Below are 22,491 nucleotides of genomic sequence, written 5' to 3'. Positions count from 1 at the left end.
AAGTCAGGGATCAATGTAGTGGAACAGCAAGCAGGATCTGGAGCCAGTCTTTAAACAGGAACGCAGGAGATGTTTCTTGTGAAGTTGACCAAGGCGAAGGCAGAGCTCCTCTGGACTGGACAGCTTAAGTAGGCAGGACTGACGAGCATGATCATCAACAGCTGTGGAGAGAGAAGTGAGCTGGCAATTAGCCGACAGCTGAGCAGCCAGCTCAGAGAAGGAAGGGCTAAGCCCAGCCCTGACAGTACCCCCTCCTCAACGACCCCTCCCCCTCAGAGGACCACCAGGCTTGAGGGGAAAATGTCTATGGAAATAACGGAGGAGGACAGGGGCATGTACGTCCGAGGATGAGACCCAAGAGCGTTCCTCCAGACCGTACCCTTTCCAATGCACCAGGGACTGTATGCGCCCACGGTACCTACGTGAGTCAACAATGGACTGTACTTCATACTCCTCATGGTTCTCAACCTGTACAGGGTGAGGATGTGGCACTGAGGTGGTAAAGCGGTTGCAGACCAACGGTTTTAATAAGGAGACATGAAATACATTCAAAGTACGCATATTAGAAGGAAGGTCTAATGCGTAAGCCACTGGGTTAATCCTGTGAAGAATACGGAAAGGCCCAATAAACTGAGGTGCGAATTTCAGTGAGGGAACATGAAGTCGGAGGTTGCGAGATGACAGCCAGACCCTGTCCCCAACCTGGTAGAAAGGCGCAGGTGTCTGCGGTCAGCATGGAGTCTGCACCTATCATTAGCATGACGCAAAGCCTCCTGGACTTGTGCAGGAATACTCGCAGGAGCACGTCAGTATGGAGACTCTCTGGGACAAAGCAGTGGTCACAAGGTTTCTCAGGAGGAGCAAGGACCTGAGCAGCAAGAATTTTGTCACCCAAAGGAGAAGTGAGACTGGTGCGAACCGTAGCCAGAATACGATCAGAAGGAATCACAGGAACCGGAACCGACTACAACTTGGAAGTGGAGGAAAATCGTTGTGACAAGGCGTCAGCCCTTACATTCTTAGTAACGGGTAAGAATGAGACAATGTAATTGGAACTTGGCAAGAAAAGAGCCCATCGCACCCTTCTGGGAGAGAGGCGTTTAGCCTCAGACAAGAATGTGAGATTCTTATGGTCAGTAAGAATGAGAACCTAGCACAGTGGTACCTTCGAGGAGATGTCTCCATTCTTTCAGGGCTAAAATGATCGCCAACAACTCTCTGTCACCATTCTCGTAATTGCACTCCGCAGGTGACAATTTCTTGAAAAAGTAGCCACAAGGATGCATAGCGTTCTCAGAGGTAGGATGTTGAGACAGAAGGGCGCCGACACCAGTCTCAGAAGCATCAACCTCAAGGATAAAAGGTAACGCAGGATCAGGATGTGCCAACACAGGAGCAGAAACAAAGGCAGCCTTGAGACTCTCAAAGGCCTTAATGGACTCTGGAGACCAATTCTGTGGGTTACCGTCTTTTCTGGTCATATCAGTCAGGGGCTTGACCAGAGACGACAAGTTACACATAAACTTCTGATAATAGTTGGCAAAGCCCAGGAAACGCTGCAGGGGATGTAAACCCACAGGTTGGGGCCACTGTAGGACTGCCAAAAGTTTCTCTGGGTCCATCGAAAAACCGGCAGTGGAAATGACAAAAGCTCAGGAATTTAACCTGTTCACGATGGAACTCGCACTTCTCCAGTTTACAATAGAGATTGTTCTCTCTTAGTTTCTAAAGCACACAACAGACATCTGTGTGGTGGTTCTCCAGGGACTTGGAAAATATGAGGATATCATCGAGATAATCTAATTCCAAGTTATTTTCTCACCTAAGTTTCCACTCTTTATTGGTTATTTCATGGTGAAGAGCCCCTATGGCCATGGACAATGGAACCGTCTCATGAGTCAGATGGGCAGGCTGTAGAGGACTCCCGTCAAGAGCCTCAATGGCAAGTGGAGTGTCACGCAGCTGCAGCGGAATCGAGTGCTTCAGTACAAAGACAGCATCGCCATCAATGAACAGGCCTGCAGCCCCAGAGTCGATTAGAGCCTGTATCTCGATGGGCGACTCAGCCCAAGAAAGGGTAACCGAAAACCAGGGGCTTATCCTTCTGGACAACTGGGGATGAAACAACGCCACCTAAGGTGTGTCCGTGACAGGACCTCAAGTTTTGGGCGTTCCCTGGACGGGTAGGACAAGACTTCAAAAAGTGACCTGCCTGGCCACAATAAAGGCACAACCCCTCCCTCCTCCTAAAGGTTCTCTCATCCACAGAGAGACGCGTGAAACCCAAGTGCATGGGTTCACCTTCACTGCCCGACTCGTTACCAGGAGGCATGGGAGGTGAGGGAGGCACGGGTGGGACTGCAAAGATCGAAGACAAACATACAGGAGGCTTCCGCAAGTGCTCCTTAAAATAGAGTCTTTCGCTGAGTCTGGAGTCAATGAGGATGGCAAACGTGATCAACTTCTCCAGTTCAGTGGATATATCTCGGGCTGCTATCTCATCCTTGATGGTATCCGAGAGACCATGAGAAAAAGCAGCCACGAGGGCCTCATTGTTCCACGCAACCTCTGCTGCCAGAGTATGGAATTCAATGGTGTAGTCGGCAACAGTTCTTGTACTCTGTTCGATGGACATGAGGCACTTGGCAGCAGAAGCGGAGCTTGTGGGAACATCAAATACCCTTTTAAATGAAGACACAAACTCAGGGTAACTCAAGACAACAGGTTTTTGCACCTCCCGTAGAGGGTTTGCCCAGGCCAAGGCTCTCTCAGAAAGCAAAGATATCATGAAACCTACTTTGCTTCTGTCCGTGGAAAACGCCTGGGGCAGCATCTCAAAGTATATCTCAACCTGGTTGAGAAGCCCTCTGCATTGGACTGGATCACCCCCAAATCACTGGGGAAGCGGAGCGGAACCAGACATACTACAATATAATACATATTACACTAGAGGTAATACTCGAGGCGGTGCCTGCACAGAGACTGGAGCAGCAGTAGGGTCGGCCTGCAACATAGGTTGTATCGGGGTGGCCACAATGGGAGATTCCAGGTGAGCCGTGCAACTCAGGAGCGTTTGTAACGCCATGGCAAACTTATCCATGTGGTGATCCAGTTCATCCAATCTGGAAAAAATATTACCATCAAGTGGATTGACTGCATCTTCTGAATTCATGTGCCTTCGCCTACTGTCAGAAACCATGAAATCAGACAGAGACAGAAGTACAGTTAAATCACACTTGTTTAATAATAAAAGTAAAAATAAAAAACATAGTCAAAACATAGCCAAAGTTCAGTAGCCAGAACGGATAGTCAGCCAAGCCAGAAGTCAGGGATCAATGTAGTGGAACAGCAAGCAGGATCTGGAGCCTGTCTTTAAACAGGAACGCAGGAGATGTTTCTTGTGATGTTGACCAAGGCGAATGCAGAGCTCTTCTGGACTGGAAGGCTTAAAGTGGAGTTCCACCCACTTTTACAACTCTTCAGCATCCCTCACTAAACTATGCACTGTAAACAAATTGGATTTTTTTAATTTTTTTTCTCAGCACCTACTGTATATCTGCTGTATTCATTTTTCACTACCTCCTCCCTGGCCGCGGCTCATCGCATCATTTCATGTTTGCAATGCCTTCTGGGAAGGGGAGGCAACTTCCTCTGAAACTGCCGTTGCTATGGAAACCTGACCTGAAACCTATTACACTGCTTGTGCTGCACTGAGCATGTGCAAGATCTGCAAGGATGAGATCCAGGAAGAAATACAGTCTGGCTTCAGATGCCCACACTTAAGATGGCCACGGCCTGCTGTAAGTTTATAAAATAACAAACTACTGCTATAAACTAACAAAACAGACCTTAGTTTACAGACTAACTTTACTAGAATACATTAAGCTTGTGTATTATAGGGGTATTTTTATTTAAAAAGTATAATTTCGGCCGGAACACCACTTTAAGTAGGCAGGACTGACGAGCTTGATCATCAACAGCTGAGCAACTATGGAGAGAGATGGGAGCTGGCAATTAGCCGACAGCTGAGCGACCAGCTCAGAGAAGGAAGGGCTGAGCCCAGCTCTGACAGTTGTTCAAGTAAAGGTACCCCATTTGTGAGACGGTGACCCTAACCAAAGTGCCTAGTGTAGCCCAGAAGAGCCCACCCCAGAGTAAGCCTCTCTTTTGACCCTTGCTTGGTGCCCAATGAGGAGGAAAACACGGAGGACATGACATCAACCACACAACCTCTACCATGCAAGTCTTTGGACACTGTGGGAGCAACTGACAATATCCGTGCGACACTTTTATGAGTGCTATCTAAAACTATCATTTTGTTATATTTGTTTTTTATAATCGGTGCTTTACAGAGCATAACTTTTTCAGGTAAAACAAGTGTGAAGTTTTACTTCCTGTCCTAAACGCCCACACTGAGGTTTGGCATCCTGTTTGTACACTTACTGTAGCTGAGTCCAGTGTTTTACGGAACAAAAATTTTCAAGGTAACAGAAGCGTAAAGTCCTCTATGTCCACGCGTCGCTCTAACAGAGTCTGGTCATGAAACATCTAATCTGCGCATTCATTCTCATCCAGATCCTGATATTGGGTAAATATCTAAAAGATTGAACATAAACTGACAATGTCTACCTTCATTTTTTTTTTTATGTATTGTCTAGTATGCAGCCTTATGCAACTTTTCTAAACATATAATTGTTAGCCTTCAGTGCCTTTTTTCCTTGTCTTTTGGCCCTAAATTGTTCTTTCCATTTCTCCTGGACTATGACTTGGCAGCTGCTCCTGAGCAACATAAAATCCTGTGCAGAAAGCACAACAGTCCCATCAGTATTAAAAAAAAAGCAAAAAAACAATGAAACCCAGTTATTCAGACTTTTTTTATTAATGCATACAACAATAATAATAAAAAAAAATTAAACAAAATAAAAGGGTGGCTTGGTAAGGATGAAAGTGTCTTAGCACAATTAAACTTTCAGTTCTTTAGATTTTTTTAATTCAAATGTATGTAAAACCCAAACTTTTCGGTTTTAGATAAGATAGACATAGGTTTAAAATGACTATCAAGTTATTTTTTGTTGCCCGTGTCTTGATTGGTAATAATAAATATGTTTCTAATGCAGACAGGGATTGCCACTATCCCTATATCGTTCCACAATCCATACTAAAATCCTTTATTGGGACTTTGAAGGCATCAAAATGAATTATATAACTTTTTCATTTATTTAATGTCAGTATAAAATTATCCAAATACAAAAAGTAAAAATTATAATATGTGCAACAACACAAACTTCACAGTGTAATGGCTGAAATGTACATTCACATAGATGGTACCTCCCAACGCATTTTAAATTATTTTGTACCATTCTGTAATTTAACAAAGAAGCAAATTCAAAATCTAATAACATAGCGTATAATTAATCTCCAAAACATCCCCTATATAACACTTATGCCACATACACACGAGCGGACTTTTCAGCATCAAAGGTCCGACAGTCTTTCCGACGGAGTTACGATGGACTTTCGAACGACACACACGAACGGACTAAAGTCCGTTCGAAAGTCCATTGGTTTGAACGTGATGACCTACGAAGGGACTAGAATAAGGAAGTTCATAGCCAGTAACCAATAGCTGCCCTTGCGTCCTTTTTTGTCTGTCGGAAAGATTTGAAACATGTCCCAAATCTAAAGTCCATCTGATTTTCGACAGAAAAAGTCCACTGAAGGTCCGATGAAGCCCACACACGGTCGAATTTTCCGACGGATTCTTTCCGTCGGACCAGTTCGGTCAAAAATTCCGCTCGTGTGTACACGGCTTTAAACCCTTGTACATATAAAATTATGACAGCCATGGCATATTAACAATTTGGTGGCCTTCAAAGTCTCAACAGAGGATTTTTGTATAGATTGAGTCTTGATTGGGAGATTCTCACTGTCCTAAAGGATGCATCAGAAAATGAGATGAAATCTCTCCAAAGTTCACAGAATTTCCATCCTGGAAAATTGTCATAGGATGTATTTTACTTCACCTCTTGCTCTGAGGACAACCCAGAATTTTTGAATTTCCTATCAATATCTCTGTGACAATGATCAGTAGGGCAATAAAGGGTGAGCCTCCAAATAAGTAATAGAAACCCAACTGGCGATCTAACCCTTCTCTAAACTATCCAAAATGTAAAAAATGTACTTTTGCTTGCAAATATTTGAATTAATCTTTATATAGATTTTAACCAAGCTAAAAGAATTTAGCAGGTGAAGCTCAGAAGGATAAAGTCATCTGGGAGATGTAATAAGAAGCTTAATCTATTCTTTACTAACACATTTTATTAGGGTATAGTCAGGGTTTTATAAGACCCAAGCTTCCCTAGGCAACTATACTGAAATTTTGGGGCTTTTAGCATAATAAAGCCCCAAAGAATGGAAGCCTTGTGCACATTTATCTCCTGCAGCCAATTTGCAGCTATGTCATGCTACATGTATTCCAGCGCTGGCTGCTTGGCATTTCTCAGGTCAGGATTCATGATAGTGGCACCTGTGGAGCATGTCTGAATAATATTGAAATAGCTACTCCCCATTTGTGAGGGAGGGGGACTTTCCTCTGCCTTCACACTGAACATAGGGATGACACAAGGTTGCACACTATCGCCACTACTTTTTTTGTTGATACTGAGCCCTTAACAGTCATGATTTGCATTGATAATATTGTGAGCTTTAGCTATGAGGACATACCTGAAAAAATCATGCTCTATGGCATAGAGGCTATGCAGATGATATGCTTTTGCTTCTGAGTGATAAAGACCTTTCACTTAAAACAGTTATGGATATCATTAATAAGTTTTGTAGGCTTACTAAAACACTTTCTGTTTGGTCAAATAATACATATCCTGAATTGGCTAAGCTTTAAGTGGTTGTTAACCCACTTCTACTAAATCACCTTATCCCCTCTGTTCCATAATAACAAGTGTCCCTGTGTCTGTGTAATGTAAAAAATCTGGTCTGTACCTATATAAGCTTGGCTCCCGGTTTTCAGCTGACTTGTCAGCTATCTTCTCTCTCTGGCTCACAGCTCCAGTGGGCGGGGCCAAGCACTACCACTGACATCAGCCAGGGAGGAGGGGGAGAGAGGAGAGAGATTTGACAGTCAGCTGAGCGCCAGGAGCCACGCTTATATAGGTACAGATCGCCATTACACAGACACAGGGACACTTGTTATTATGACACAGAGGGGATAAGATGATTTAGTAGAAGTTATGAGAGCAGCAGGAGCGGGGGGGGGAGCGGGCGCTGATACGAGCAGACAGGCAGGGAGGGAAGGGGAGGGGAGGGGCGAGGAGGACACAGGGGAGCAGCGCTGCAGATGACGGAATCACGTAACGGACCACAGTGTCAGCCCTGATTACTGTGGTCAGTTTACAGGGGGGAGGGTACAGCAAGGCAGGATCAGCCAGGTATTTCAGGTGTTACAGGGAGCCAAATAACACAGCACAAGCACTGTGCTGTACAACATGCTTTAAGGGAAAAGGATATTTGTTTATTTTTTTGGGGTTAACAAACGCTTTCAGTATGCTGTAAAATGGCAGACCTTTGGGATTACTCACTTGTCCCATATTTTTAGTAAGGGCATCCCTGTTCTGTTTTCAATTCTTCAATATAGCTTGCCTGATTATATGCATTTCTATTTTTCGCTGCTTAAACAGGCAGTGACATCTGAGGGATCCCTTGATGCCTGGCATCTTTCTCACACTCTTATTTTTAACCTTATGCAAAATACTACCTCGACTAAGGATTTATTTTCCAGCCATGCTCTTGAATGGACGACTACCCATTTAAAGTACTGGAAATGGGGGGGACAGATATAGGTGTTCTGGTGGATGATCAATGATAAAAGGCATTACAACCAGTCCATTTGAGCTCCAGAAATGCTTCCCAAAGACTCTCAATTATACATTCAATGATTTGTTCATCATACCCCTGTCAAATTGTATAAAATGGACTTAATGCAAGATCCTATCTGTTGCAAGTGGTATAAAGACCACAAAGGATGAATTCATATTCTATGGAGATGTCCCAAGCTTCATAGAAACTGGGCCCAAGTTGTTGATACGATCAATGGAGCCTTAGACTCCACTGTCTAATTAGACCCTAAGCAGTGTATTTTAGGTATTTTAGAAGACATTGTTAAACCAGACCACACTAGAGACGCGGGATCTAGGGCTCTGTTCTAAAGCCAGCCAACATGGGTCGAATTCCAAAATATTTTTTTTTGCACATGTTGGAAATGTTTTTAAAAACAAACAAATTTCAAATCAATGATGGGAGAATCGTGTGAGCAACACAATTGAAAAAGAAATGTGAATAAGTTGTGACCTGGAAAGAAAAGAAAATTCCCAGCCATGAAAATTCAATTCTGTAGCAACATGAGGAGAAATTGAAGGCTTGGTTGGTCAAATTTCGAAATCAATGGTGGCACCATCAAATTACAAAACACACAGAATTTCTGATTTTCGAAAGAAAATTTGTTCGGAATTCGACCCATGTATGGTCTGCATAAGGCTATAAAGTTATCTTCAACACTGGAACTCCGATAAACCCCTGTCCTCCAAGGAGTGGCTACTCCACATGGGAGACACTTTGAGCCTAGAGCACCTTATATATTTACACCGTGGATGCCCTGTCAAATTTGAAAAGGTTTTGGAGGGAAGGGTAGACACCCCTGGTCTTTCCCCTATTGACCTGGTACTTCATAGACTGCTTTGAGGAACTACAAGCCACGTTTCCTGACGTAACACTGGTTCATGTTGTGCTTTAATGTTTAACAAAGGGTTAGCGGCAATATACACTTCTTGATTGTGAAATGTCATGTTATTCTTCTTATACGTGATTTTTCTTCTCTAGATCTCATATTTTTTTTTATTAAAAATCTGTTTAAAAAAAAAAAAAATAGCTGCTTGTAGTCTCCATTGGAAGCACATGCAACAGGCTTACAAGGCATGAGAAAAATTTAGGGACCCAATAAAGTGTTGTCACCCTGAATAAGGACATTGATAGTATATTCATCGGGTATTATTTAGTGTAAGCTACAGATTTCAAAGGTAAATTCAAAATAAAATATATTACATGATGCACTAAAATCATAAAATGCATAATCTGATTGTTAAACAATAATCAATTAATCAATAGTCAATTAAATGATAACTATGAAATGGAGCAAGCCCCAACAGCTAGTAATTCATTTTTAAATAAGCTAATTCACTAAATGACCTACCTAACAATATTACTAAGACCCGTGAAGGAAAAATAGAGTTACTAGTGTAGGTGTGAAAACAGTTGTACAATATATAGAAAAGATTAGAACTAAAGTACATATATGGGTTTTTTTTTGTTTTGTCATCAATGGCTTCAATTACTGCAAAAGAACCATGGGCATATGCCCTGTGTGCCATGGAATAACTCAGCCCCACATTTGATGTAAGGCGTGGCTTTCTTGTTCCATTTAACCTGCACAAGTTTTTTTTAATGTGTATTGTATGCAAAGATGGGGGAGAGGAAATGTAGCTACAAAATTAAAGTGGAACATCGCTCTCTCAATCAGCATTGACTATTTTTAATCCCTATGCTGCTAGCATTAATAAATAGATAGGAAGGTATATCATATTTACGTTTAAACTTTTTTTTTTTACATTTCATCAGTTACTTCATGGTTTTCATGCCTGAGCAAATTATGTCATACATCCCAAGAGCCTTTAGGAGAGGAGGAGGAGTTTTCTCAGCTAAGCACATCCTCCTGCCTGCGTGCATGAGCTAAGGGCAGATGGATTCCAGGAAGTAAAAGCTACATGAATCTTCTGCCCTTGCTCAAGATGGCAACAGCCAGAATTGCTAGGGGGTTGTTTTTCAAAGTAATATCTAAGCAAAATAAAGCATGGTGATGTGGATGAATGGGTGAGTTTGCTTTCAATATTAAAAATGTATTAAATAGTATTTTTGGTTTGTGGCTCTCAGATGCAGTTTAGTTCCGCTTTAAGCTGTGATTTTTTTTTTGGTAATATAGTTTTAAACTATTTTTTATGTGATGGCAGTGCTACAATTGTCATGTTAATGGTTAAGTTCTGATTTACAGTTAGCAATTAAGTTGATTTCAAAGTATAACTGTTCTGTACTGTTAGTGCAGCTATTCTTTAATTTAAAAATCTCTATGTGCAATACTCGAGAGCAAATAAGATTATATACAGTGGGGCAAAAAAGTATTTAGTCAGCCACCAATTGTGCAAGTTCTCCCACTCAAAAAGATGAGAGAGGCCTGTAATTGTCATCATAGGTATACCTCAACTATGAGAAACAAAATGTGGAAACAAATCCACACAATCACATTGTCTGATTTTGAAAGAATTGATTTGCAAATTATGGTGGAAAATAAGTACTTTGTCAATATCAAAAGTTCATCTAAACTCCCTCCAAAGGTTTTCTATGGGGTTTAGATCTTGAAACTTTCTAGGCCACTCCAGGACCTTGAAATGCTTCTTATGAAGCCACTCCTTTGTTGCCCGGGCAGTGTGTTTGGGATCATTGTCATGCTGAAAGACCCAGCCACGTTTTATCTTCAATGCCCTTGCTGATGGGAGGAGGTTTGCACTCAAAATCTCACGATACATGGCCCCATACATTCTTTCATGTACACGGATCAGTTGTCCTGTTCCCTTTGCAGAGAAACAGCCCCAAAGCATGATGTTGCCACCCCCATGCTTCATAGTAGGTATGGTGTTCTTTGGTTGCAACTCAGCATTCTCTCTCCTCCAAACACGACGAGTTGTGTTTCTACCAAACAGTTCTACTTTGGTTTCATCTGACCATATAACATTCTCCCAATCCTCTTCTGGATCATCCAAATGCTCTCTAGCAAACCTCAGACGGGCCCAGGCATGTACTGGCTTAAGCAGGGGGAAACGTCTGGCACTGCAGGATCAGAGTCCCTGTCAGCGTAGTGTGTTACTGATGGTAGCCTTTGTTATGTTGGTCCCAGCTCTCTGTAGGTCATTCACTAGGTCCCCCCCGTGTGGTTCTGGGATTTTTGCTCACCGTTCTTGTGATCATTTTGACCCCACGGGTTGATATCTTGCGTGGAGCCCCAGATCGAGGGAGATTATCAGTGGTCTTGTATGTCTTCCATTTTCAAATTATTGCTCCCACAGTTGATTTCTTCACACCAAGCTGCTTGCCTATTGCAGATTCAGTGTTCCCAGCCTGGTGCAGGTCTACAATTTTGTTTCTGGTGTCCTTCGACGGCTCTTTGGTCTTCACCATAGTGGAGTTTGGAGTGTGACTGTTTGAGGTTGTGGACAGGTGTCTTTTATACTGATAACAAGTTCAAACAGGTGCCATTAATACAAGTAATGAGTGGAGGACAGAGGAGCCTCTTAAAGAAGAAGATACAGGTCTGTGAGAGCCAGAAATCTTGCTTGTTTGAAGGTGACCAAATACTTATTTTCCACCATAATTTGCAAATAAATTCTTTAAAAAATCAGACAATGGGGGGCGTTGCCTGATGCAGCATGGAGTAGGACGTGCAAGCCCTGAGCTCCGTCTATTACTCCTGATCTAATTAATCCTACACTCTGCAATACCTGCCATCCACTGGACAGACCTTCCTGGGGACATCCACTATCCCCTCCACTGACCCTACAGGTGACCGGACCAGCGGCGGCCCGAGCGGAGCGCCGATCCCCCGCATGGCGGCCGCATTTAGGCAAGTCTGCGGCTTCGGCCTAGTCACGGAGGTCTGTGGCCATCTTGGTACACCCGGCGTGTGATTTATCCTCGCCCTGCTTCTTCTGGATTTACCCGGGCGACCTTCTTGGGGACCCTTAGCGCACTTGGCCCAACCTTTAAAAGCCTCCAGACACACGGCAGCTCAGACGGCCACAATCAGGCAAGTCTGGGGCTTTGGCCCACCCACGGAGGTCCGCGCCCATCTTGGTCCACCATAGCACCCGACCTGTATTACATGTTCACCCTCCTGTCCACAGGATTCCACTGGGAGACCTTCTCAGGGACCTTTCATACACCCCACCTCATCGCAGATCTCCAGACATCCTGTAACCCAAAGGAGAGGCAGTAGCATTTAGGAAAATCCTACCGTTGGAGATCCACGACCGTCTTGGAGGTATATAGGACAAGGCCAGCGCTGTCTTCTGTCCCGCAGATTACCAGATCTACCTACACAGAACTGAAAACCCATTAAGTGACTCCCCGGACTCCCTCGGTATGTCGCCAACAAAATCGCAGAAAGCAGCAGCGGCAAAACTCGAGCAGTACCGCCGACAAGACAAGGAAGATATGGAGGAAGAAGGCGTCCCTGAGAAAGCAGGAGGGGGGGAATGAACGGCAGGCGATACTGACAGATTACTTGAAGCAATCACTTTCTGCAGAACTTCCCTCACGGCACAAATTGAGGAGGTAAAGATGGATATTTCCCTCATCAGGCAAGACTTCCAAAAACTCAGGGACCGGGTGAAGGGAGCTGAGACCAGGCTGAGCACAGTGGAGGACGCCATTCCACCCTTACAAGCCTCGTCAGACCGCGTGCAACAGCAAATACGCCAACTCCTCACCAAACAAGATGATATGGAGAATAGGCTGAGAAGGTATAATTTGCGCCTTATAGGCCTACCAGAGGGGACTGAAGGAAAGGACACTACCACGTTCTTGGAACAACTCCTAATCAACACCTATGGGAGAGAAGCCTTTTCCCCCATTTTTGCAGTGGAGCGGGCACATCGCATGCCAGCCAGACCCCCCCCCCCCACAGGGAGCCCCCCCCCGCACATTCATAGCCAAACTTCTCAACTACAAAGACCGAGATGCACCTCTGCGGATGGCAAGGGAGAAAGGAAACATCCCAGTAGGGAATGTTAAAGTCGCTATTTTCCCAGATTTTTCAGCGGAGGTGCAACGCCGTCGTCAGAGCTTTATGGAGGCCAAGCGCAGGCTGAGGAACCTACATTACAAGTACTCCATGCTCTTTCCTGCCCGTCTCAGAATAGAACATGACGGCCGTGCGGTCTTCTTTGAGGATCCGGAAGAAATGATTGCCTGGTTGGAGCGCCGTGCTAACCCTGAAAGAGCTGAATGACCAAATTCCAGTTATAAAGCTATAACTAATTTTGCCCAACCTCAACTTTTCTCCGGAGTCGCATTGTCCCCTGCAGTCGCATGGAACCTCATTTGAAACCACCCATTTCTGGACGTGGAACGTTTTGTACCACACATAGTAAGATCCTGAATGTGTTACAGGACCGTCTACACACCAGCGTGAGTACAAGACACAAACCCTAGATATATACTATACAAGAGTTCAATTACTCTTCGGAGCTCCGAAGAAGCAGAAGTCCTACAAGTCACATGCATCATGCAGCGAGACTTTACCCCACACACCACTGGGAAGCAGCATCATGTTCACTGGAGTTTTCTCTGGAGCACGTTAGCTGCCTTCAACGGGAAGCAAGGAGATCGAATAACTATAACATACCTTGTATTACTGATATGGGGGATATCCCTTGACCTACTCAGACCCCAGAGATTCAGCCAGATACACTACATCTTCTATACAACCTGGAAGATTAAATGTTTCCCAGTTGGACACAAGTTAAGGGAATACGCCCGCACCAGTTTGGGAAAGTGCAGGGCAGGGAGGGGGGAGGGAGTTAATTTGTTCACAGTTTTGTTGTAATTGTTTGTGCATACTAACCACAGAAAACAAGTAACATTTCGAAGGTTATGTACATGTGAGTGTTCATATATGTTGTGTGATACAGTATTGATGCATCCATGTCTGAATATTAGGAACCTAAGAGCCTTACGCACAAAGAGAAAATCGCCTAACATCACTGTGTCAATAGATTTCAAAAAGTTCTACCCATGGCATCTCTAAAATTTCTTACGTGGAATGTGAGGAGCATGCGCGAGAAAATTAAGCGTGCAGCAGTCTTCATATTCCTCAAGAAACAGCGTGCCGATGTGATAGCCTTGGTTGAAACACATGTTAAGGGGAGCATCCAGATGGCACTCCGCTGCCCATGGGTTGGGTGGGCTTATCATTCTACCCACACATCCCATGCCGGGGGAGTCTCAATCTTGATAGCTAAATCTGTGCATTTCGAGTTATGTGAACTATCTACTGATCCACAAGGCCGATACGTATTTCTCCTGGCTAAATTACATGGGGAACCCCTGCTCATACTGGCCTTTTATGTGCCACCCCCATTTAACATCACCATAATTAAAGAGGGGCTGTCGTTCATGGCTCGTCACCCTGCAATATCTGCAGTCTGGTTGGGTGACTTTAATACCACACTAAATCCAACCTTGGACAGGCTACAACCGACTTTACCCACCTTGACTGCTCCCAACGAAACTAGGTTCTACAAGATCCTCTCCACCTTTCATTTAACAGACACATGGTGCCACAAGTTCCCACAAACGAGATCGTATTCGTGTTTCTCATCCTCTCGTAACTCCATGTCCCGCATAGACTTCATACTCATTTCCCACAGACTGACACCGCGACTACTAGAGGCTGCGTTCTGCCCCAGAATACTTTCGGATCATAGTCCCTACTGGATCACATTAAGCATCCCTATAGCCAAACCACCATGATCCTGGCGTTTGAACCCATTTTGGCTGTCTCTCCTACCGGAGGATGATGAGCACGTGAGTAAGTGGAGATTATACTTCGCGGAGAATGACAAGTCAGCATCACCCTCCATAGTATGGGACTCTTTTAAGCTTTTAGCTTCAACATTAATTACTGATATCAATAAAATTAAGACAGATTCCGCCAGTGCCATCGGTAAGGCGATGGCGGACCTGTCCTCCTCTGAGAGAGACTTTGCCACCACCCCGACCCCCGCAAATGCAAACCTGCTCAAACTACAACCTAGAGTAGTCACCCAGCTACAATTTCAAAAAGCAAGACAAAAACTCTTTTTCTCTAAACAAAAAATGTTTGAATATAGGGAAAAAGTGGGCAAATTATTGGCGTACTTAGTACACAGTGAAGATAGACCCCCGGTGGTTATCACACTACATGGCCCTGGAGGACAACAAATAACAGACCCACCCATGGTAACCTCCATGTTTAGAGACTTCTTTGCCGACTTGTATAAAACGATAGTTCCCACTGAGACGCAATCAATGTCCCTCTTCCTTGAGAAGGTGACTTTCCCACAACTGACGAAAGAACAGATAGACCTACTAGAGGCACCCCTCACCACAGACGAAATCACAACCGCCATTGCTAGTTTTGCCAGGTCTAAATCCCCAGGATCAGACGGGCTCCCAATTGAGTTCTATTCCCAATTTAGTGAAACACTCACCCCCAAATTACTGGCTTTATACAACCATCTCTTTGAGACTGGGACTCTACCCCCATCCATGACAGAGACAACCATAGTCCTCATCCCCTAACCAGGAAAAGACCCAGGATACCCAGAATCTTACCGCCCCATATCCCTATTACAGGTTGACATCAAGATATTGGCCAAAGTACTATCCATCAGGCTCAATCAGGTCATCTTGTCCCTAATACATACAGACCAAGCAGGTTTCATGCCTGGTCACAATACCTCGTTTAATCTCCGGAAATTATACATAAATCTACAGGCTATACATGAGGAGGTTGGTTCACGAGTTGTAGTAACTTTGGATACAGCAAAAGCCTTCGACTCGGTGGAGTGGAGGTATCTCTGGAGATGTTTGGAGGGCTATGGCTTCGGTCCCAAATATATTAAGTGGGTTCAACTATTATACCAGGCACCCAAAGCCAAGGTGGTAGCCTATGGGTGGTTGTCCCAGACTTTTGACCTTAGCAGAGGTACGAGACAGGGCTGTCCTTTGTCCCCACTATTGTATGCTCTTGCGGCGGAACCCCTTGCGATATCTATCTGAGCAAACCCAGAGATTAAAGGACTGAGAATGGGCTCCTTAATTGAAAAAATCAGTATGTATGCAGATGACACGCTGTTATATTTAGCAGACTCAGGCCCATCTTTACACACCGCACTTCACACGATCGAACAATTCGGAACATTTTCAGGATTGAAAATAAATTGGGATAAGTCCCAAATTCTACCAATCGATAGCTTCCCACCCCCAGAATCCCAAGCCAGACTACCACTACAGAGAGTTGCTGTCATTAAATACCTGTGGATCCATATATCCAGATCCTCTACAGACTACATATCCCTTAATATAGACCCTCTCCTTTCCCTGGTTAAAACTAAAGTACGAATATGGTCCCGACTCCCACTTGGAACCTGGGGCCACATAAATTTAATTAAAATGATCCTACTCCCTAAAATACTGTATGTGGCTGACTAAATACTTTTTTGCCCCACTGTAAATCCACTTTGTGTGCACCCATTTATTACCTTATAAATGTAGCATTGTCTCCATCACAGCACTGTACATTGCTTGTGCAAAGACCAGAGCTATGGGAGGGGTCCAGCGGGTCCACTCACTATAGGCAGCCTACAGAAAACTAAGGAGGGGGCAGATAATAGACCAGTCACTCTGCACAAGGAGAGAGCAGTGACCAGTCCTTATTACAGGAGGCCCCTGTACACACATGGCCTGTAATACACATGGCTCTTGTATCTAGACAATACCTTATCTCTGAGTTCAACTTTAAGGTAAAGGGGGATTTGGGGATAGTTGAGGTTAGAGGATAGATTTAGGGGTTTGTTGAAATTGAACAATTTTTTAAATATTTTTTATTCGGAGGCCCTGGCTTTAACTCCTTCAGATTCAACACAAAGCTGTAGGAGAGGAGAGTACTCTCCTCTCCTCATACTATATGTCCTTCCTCCTTTAATGTGTGTTCTGATTCACCCCTATTGGATACTTTTACTGGTTGTTCTTTTTATAAGAACAACTCCACTCTTCCTTTATGGGAAAGTGCATCAATGTCTTTTACAGATGATCAGGTGAGTAGATAGTTGAGGAGACTTATGGCAGTAAAATCAGCAGGCCCTGATGAAGTTAGCCCCAGGGTGCTTAGGGCATGTGCAGATCAGTTGGGGAGTGTTCTTCAACGGGTCTTTAGCTTAAGCCTCAGTCTATGAAAGGTTCCTGTGATGTGGAAGACACCCTGTCGTGTCCCTGTGCCAAAGATTAAGTAAGTGTGATTAATTGCGCTGATATTATCCTCTTATTATTAACCCTGTGTATCTCAATGAGTGGTTTGAATAAATAAACGCTACCAATTAAAATAAATTAAATTTAAATTAATTACCCTATTGATTCACCCATATAAAACACCTCTGAAATAAATACCACGAGTCCTTAATTGAATCTACCAAAAAACCTAAAATAAATAAATATATAAATGAATAAATAAATAAATGATTTTAAAGTGCCACCATTAAATGCTCAAAGTTCAACTGATAAATAGTATCAAAAATAAGTGAATTTAGTGCCGCTTTGCTGTAAGAGTGTATAAAAAATATAGTGAAAGTTTTACTGTCACTCCATCGCCAGTTTCGTTTTAGTTTGGTTTTCCACTCATATTCTTGATATGTAAAATAAAGAAAAACACATCCATTGCTCAGAGATCTCAATAAATGGAGGCTATGTGCTAGGATACTTTGTTTCACTCACATATCCCCATTCGTAAGATCGCATTACAATGATCAGCTGCATAGAGCTCAGTGCTAAGGCTTCTCATCTGTCGCCAGTGTCCACACACAGCTACTGCTGGAAATGTCACAGGCTCCTCCTCCCTACGCGTTGCGTCACAGACACGTGACTTTTTCAAGGGCCAAAGATACCACACCCTTGTGGCTCCAAGGATTATAGACCAGTGGCTTTGACCTCCCACACCATGAAGACCTTGGAAAGACTTGTTTTATATCAGTTACAACCCATGGTTAATAAATGTTTAGACCCTTTGCAGTTTGCATACCAGCCAAGACTTGGGGTAGAGGATGCCTGGATAAGTCAGCAAGTACTGTGAGGGTCATGTTTTTTGACTTCTCTAGTGCTTTTGATACTATCAGGCCAGATCTTTTGAGCAAAAAGCTAGCAGCAATACAGGTTGATGTTTCTCTTCTGTCATGGATTGTAGACTACCTGTCAGGGATCTACCAGCACCAGACCGGGGCATTTGCATGCGCCTATGCGCCGGCGCGCCCCTGTTCAGACATGGCAGCAAGCTGCTGCTGTTGCTGTGCATCCGCGCGGCGCTCGGGCGCGCGCGGGTGCGTGTGCGCGTTCGCGTGTACGCACGCACGGGCGCGTTCGCGTTCGCGTTAGCGCCGGTTTGCCGCCAATTAGCACATAAAAGTTTTCCTGTTCCATGGGAACATCGCTGCTTCGTCTCAGCTCTGTGATTCTGCTTGAACCTGTATCTGATTGTCTGCTACCTGATTTGACCCGGCTTGTTTGACCATCCGACCTGCTCCAATCCCGACCCGGCTTGCCTGACCATCCTGCTGTCCGTATCTGCTACCGTTGCCAACCTCTGCCTGCTCACCGACTCTGCCTTTGCCTGCTGTGATTACCTGTGCCAGTTACCTGCCGACCCGGACTGTCTGACTCTGCTTGTGCCTGCCGCTCTACTTGCTGTTGCACCTTCAGCTTCAGCTCCTGTGATCCCTCACCTTCAGTGTGTCAAGTCTGCTGCTGTTCCAGTCTCCACTCACCTGCAGTTCTGCCATCCCAGGAGGGATCTCTGCCTCTTCATCAGAGCCTATACTCCAACAGGCACTCCTACCCCACTGCGCTCAGGAGACCACTGTCCCCACTCCAGTGGCTCCTGAACCAGGGTTGTATGAGAGGTCTTCTCCTACAGTCAGGCTCTCCTACCAGGTACCTAACAGTACGAAGCAGCCATGACTGAGCCTGCAGGAGATACCTCTCCCTTGAAAGAAATTTGCACCCACCTTGCGGCCCTCACTCAAGCCGTCCAATCCCTCCAGGATAACTACAACAGATTGGAGGGACAGGTCCAGAACCTTGCAGGGCCTAACCCCCTGGCCTCCTCCTCAGCCGCAACCCCGGCACAGACGACTCCTGGTCCTTCCGTTGTAATGCTTCCACCTGAACCAAAGGTTCCCACTCCTGATAGATTCGCTGGAGATCGGACCAAGTTCCGGGCCTTTCGCAACGCTTGTAAGCTTTTCTTCGCATTACAGCCTCGGACTTTCTCACTGGAAGCCACTAAGGTGGGGTTCGTGATCTCCCTCCTACAAGGAGAGCCTCAGACCTGGGCCCATCGTCTACTTGAGGGAGACTCAGCACTAACCCAGTCCTTATCTTCCTTCTTTGAAGCCATGGCGCAAATATATGAAGACCCTCAACAGACTGCTACAGCTGAATCAGCTCTGTTCATGCTTCAGCAAGGCCGCAGACCTGCGGAGGACTATATCATGGACTTTAGACGTTGGAGTGCGGACACTCAGTGGAATGATGCGGCCCTGCGTCACCAGTTCCGCTTGGGTCTATCTGAAGGATTAAAGGACGAACTTGCCCGAGTGGGTGTACCAGATACTCTTGAGGCTTTGATTAACTTGACTCTTCAAATCGACCGACGTATCCGGGAACGTCGATCTGAACGATCTACTTTACAATCCCGCCCGATTTGGATGACAGCCAGAGCACCACTTCCAGCAACACGCTACGTACCCCCATCCAGTTCAAAACCAGCTAATGCCACGCCTGACTCTGCAGAACCTATGCAATTAGGACTGATGCGACCTGCTTTGTCCCCTGAAGAACGGGCCCGACGCCGGCAACTCAATCTGTGCCTCTACTGCGGTGGGACTGGGCACTATGTCCTGAACTGTCCAGTCAAAATAAGTAAGTGCCCGTCTTCTGTGTATACCAGTCTCTCTGCTCTGTCTGCGAATTCTACCCACATTGCCATTCCTCTGTCTTTGCAGCTGCAAGAAGGGACAATAACGATCAACGCCATCATTGATTCCGGAGCATGCAGTTGCTTTATTGATTCAAACTTTGCCAGCCAGCATAACATCCCATTACGAACCAAGACCCATGGACTCGCTGTATTTCTAGCTGATGGATCCCGCATCAGATCAGGACAAGTAACCCAGGAAACCCTGCCTCTGCCTGCTTCTACTCCCTCCCAACACAAGGAACTGCTGGTTCTTGATGCCATCTCCTCTCCTATGTTTCCCATCATCCTGGGCATTCCTTGGTTGCAGGCCCACAATCCATACATTCATTGGACATCTGGAGAAGTGAAATTCTCATCTTCTTACTGTCATGAACACTGTTTTAAGAAAGATTCGGATTCCTCATCCACCTTACTTTGTTTGGACACCGACCAGAAACTTTGTCAGGTCATACCTAAACAGTATCATGAATTCCTTGATGTCTTCAGCAAGAAGGGGGCAGACTCTCTTCCACCGCATCGCCCCTACGATTGCCCCTATGAATTGCTGCCAGGATCCGAAATACCATTCAGACGCATTTTTCCATTGTCAGAGAAAGAACAGGAAGTACTAAAGACATATATAGATGAGAACCTGGCCAAGGGTTTTATACGCCACTCTACCTCTCCAGCTGGTGCCGGAATATTTTTTGTCACCAAGAAGGACAAGTCTCTCCGTCCGTGTATAGACTATCATGAACTAAACAAAATCACGGTCAAAAATCGGTACCCTCTACCCTTGATACCTGAACTCTTCCAAAAATTAAGGACTGCCGTCATTTTTACTAAACTTGACCTGAGAGGGGCATATAATTTGATCCGTATCCGGGCTGGGCATGAGTGGAAGACAGCATTCCGAACCCGATTCGGGCATTATGAATACCTGGTCATGCCCTTTGGACTCTGCAATGCCCCTGCAACCTTTCAACACCTGATTAACGATGTCCTCAGGGACTTCTTAGATGTGTTTGTAATCGCATACTTGGACGATATTTTGATTTTTTCAGAATCCCGTGAATTGCATCAAGAACATGTCCGCAGCGTGTTGGGTCGTCTCCGCTTACACAGTCTGTACGCGAAAGCGGAGAAATGTGAGTTCGAGCAACAGAGCATTCAATTTCTGGGGTTAGTTATCTCTGCAACGGGCATCAAGATGGACCCACAAAAAGTTTCCGCTGTTCTGGACTGGCCGGTACCCTTGGACAAGAAGGGAATTCAGCGGTTTGTGGGGTTTGCGAACTTCTACAGAAAGTTCATCAGGGGGTTCTCAGCCATAATTGCACCCATCACGCAGTTAACCAAACAAAATACCCGTTTTTCTTGGAACCAATCTGCCCAAGACGCCTTCGAAAATCTCAAAAGATTATTTACTTCAGCACCTATCCTCAGTCACCCTGAACCATCTCTACCGTTTATCTTAGAGGTTGATGCCTCCAAGATTGCGGTAGGTGCGATTCTTTCACAACGTAAAGGTAGCAAAGAGATAATGCACCCTGTAGGGTTCTTCTCCCGTAAACTCTCCCCTGCAGAGAAGAATTATGACGTTGGTGACCGAGAGCTTCTCGCCATTAAGACTGCACTGGAAGAGTGGAGGTACCTGTTGGAGGGAGCTATGCATCCAGTGCTAATTTATACTGACCATAAAAACCTGGAATACTTACGATCTGCCAAGCAGGTGAAGCCTCGTCAAGCCCGCTGGGCTCTGTTTTTCTCACGTTTCTCTTTCCATATCACATACCGCCCAGGGTCAAAAAATATTAAACCGGATGCATTATCACGTATGCATGACAATCCTAAGGACTTATCCACTCCTGACACCATCTTACCCGCAAACAGTTTTTTACTGCTACAAACAGATTTACTTTCCCTGATTAAGGAAGCATCCTCTGAGTCAGCCAGGCCTACTGGGATTTCTTTAGTAAGAAGAGATGGTCTGTTCTGGAAGGGAAGCCAAATTTTCGTTCCTGAAGATATCCGGGTCAGGGTTTTGACACTTCTCCACGATCACCCATTGGCAGGCCACTTTGGAGTTCGTAAGACCCTGGACCTAGTACAGCGTACATTCTGGTGGCCCAATCTTAAAGACTTTTGTGAAAGACATGTCAGTTCCTATTCCATCTGCATTCAGAATAAGTCATCCAGGAATCGAGCTTGGGGCCTATTGAAACCGTTACCTGTACCCGACAGACCATGGAAAATGATTTCTATGGATTTTATTGTGGAGCTTCCATGTTCTGAAGGTTGCTCAGCCATCTTTGTAGTAGTGGACCGTCTAACCAAAATGGCTCATTTTCTACCGTTAAGGGGAACCCCGTCTGCCACCGAAACAGCTCGCATATTTATCAAGGAGATCATCAGACTTCATGGAGTACCTGTAAACATAATTTCTGATAGAGGGGTTCAATTCACCTCTCGTTTCTGGAGATCCCTGTGTGAAACCCTAAAGATTGAATTGGCCTTGTCCTCGGCCTATCACCCTCAAACGAATGGTCAGACAGAAAGGACTAATCAGACCCTGGAACAATATATCAGATGTTTCACATCTTTCACGC

At 44.9% G+C, this 22,491-nt stretch overlaps 1 protein-coding gene across 5 annotated transcripts in view; it reads left to right on the top strand.

The window, feature by feature from the left end:
• Positions 1-22,491, top strand: part of LOC141107310 (HEPACAM family member 2-like) — a 133,229-nt gene that overhangs the window by 56,010 nt on the left and 54,728 nt on the right. For 4 of the 5 annotated variants that reach the window (XM_073598005.1, XM_073598002.1, XM_073598003.1 and 1 more), the window contains exon 1: positions 4,459-4,588. The exons of the other annotated variant lie outside the window; for it this stretch is intronic. In XM_073598005.1, coding sequence (XP_073454106.1) covers positions 4,540-4,588 — 49 coding nt within the window. In that variant the 5' untranslated portion in view covers positions 4,459-4,539. Of the gene's footprint in view, positions 1-4,458; positions 4,589-22,491 lie in introns of those variants that run through there. 5 annotated transcript variants of the gene reach the window in all.

The sequence above is a fragment of the Aquarana catesbeiana genome, linkage group LG09, assembly GCF_042186555.1.
Source record: "Aquarana catesbeiana isolate 2022-GZ linkage group LG09, ASM4218655v1, whole genome shotgun sequence".
NCBI classification, from domain to species: Eukaryota; Metazoa; Chordata; class Amphibia; order Anura; family Ranidae; genus Aquarana; species Aquarana catesbeiana.
Note: the sequence above shows the minus strand (reverse complement) of the source record. Positions and strands in the feature narration are given on the sequence as shown.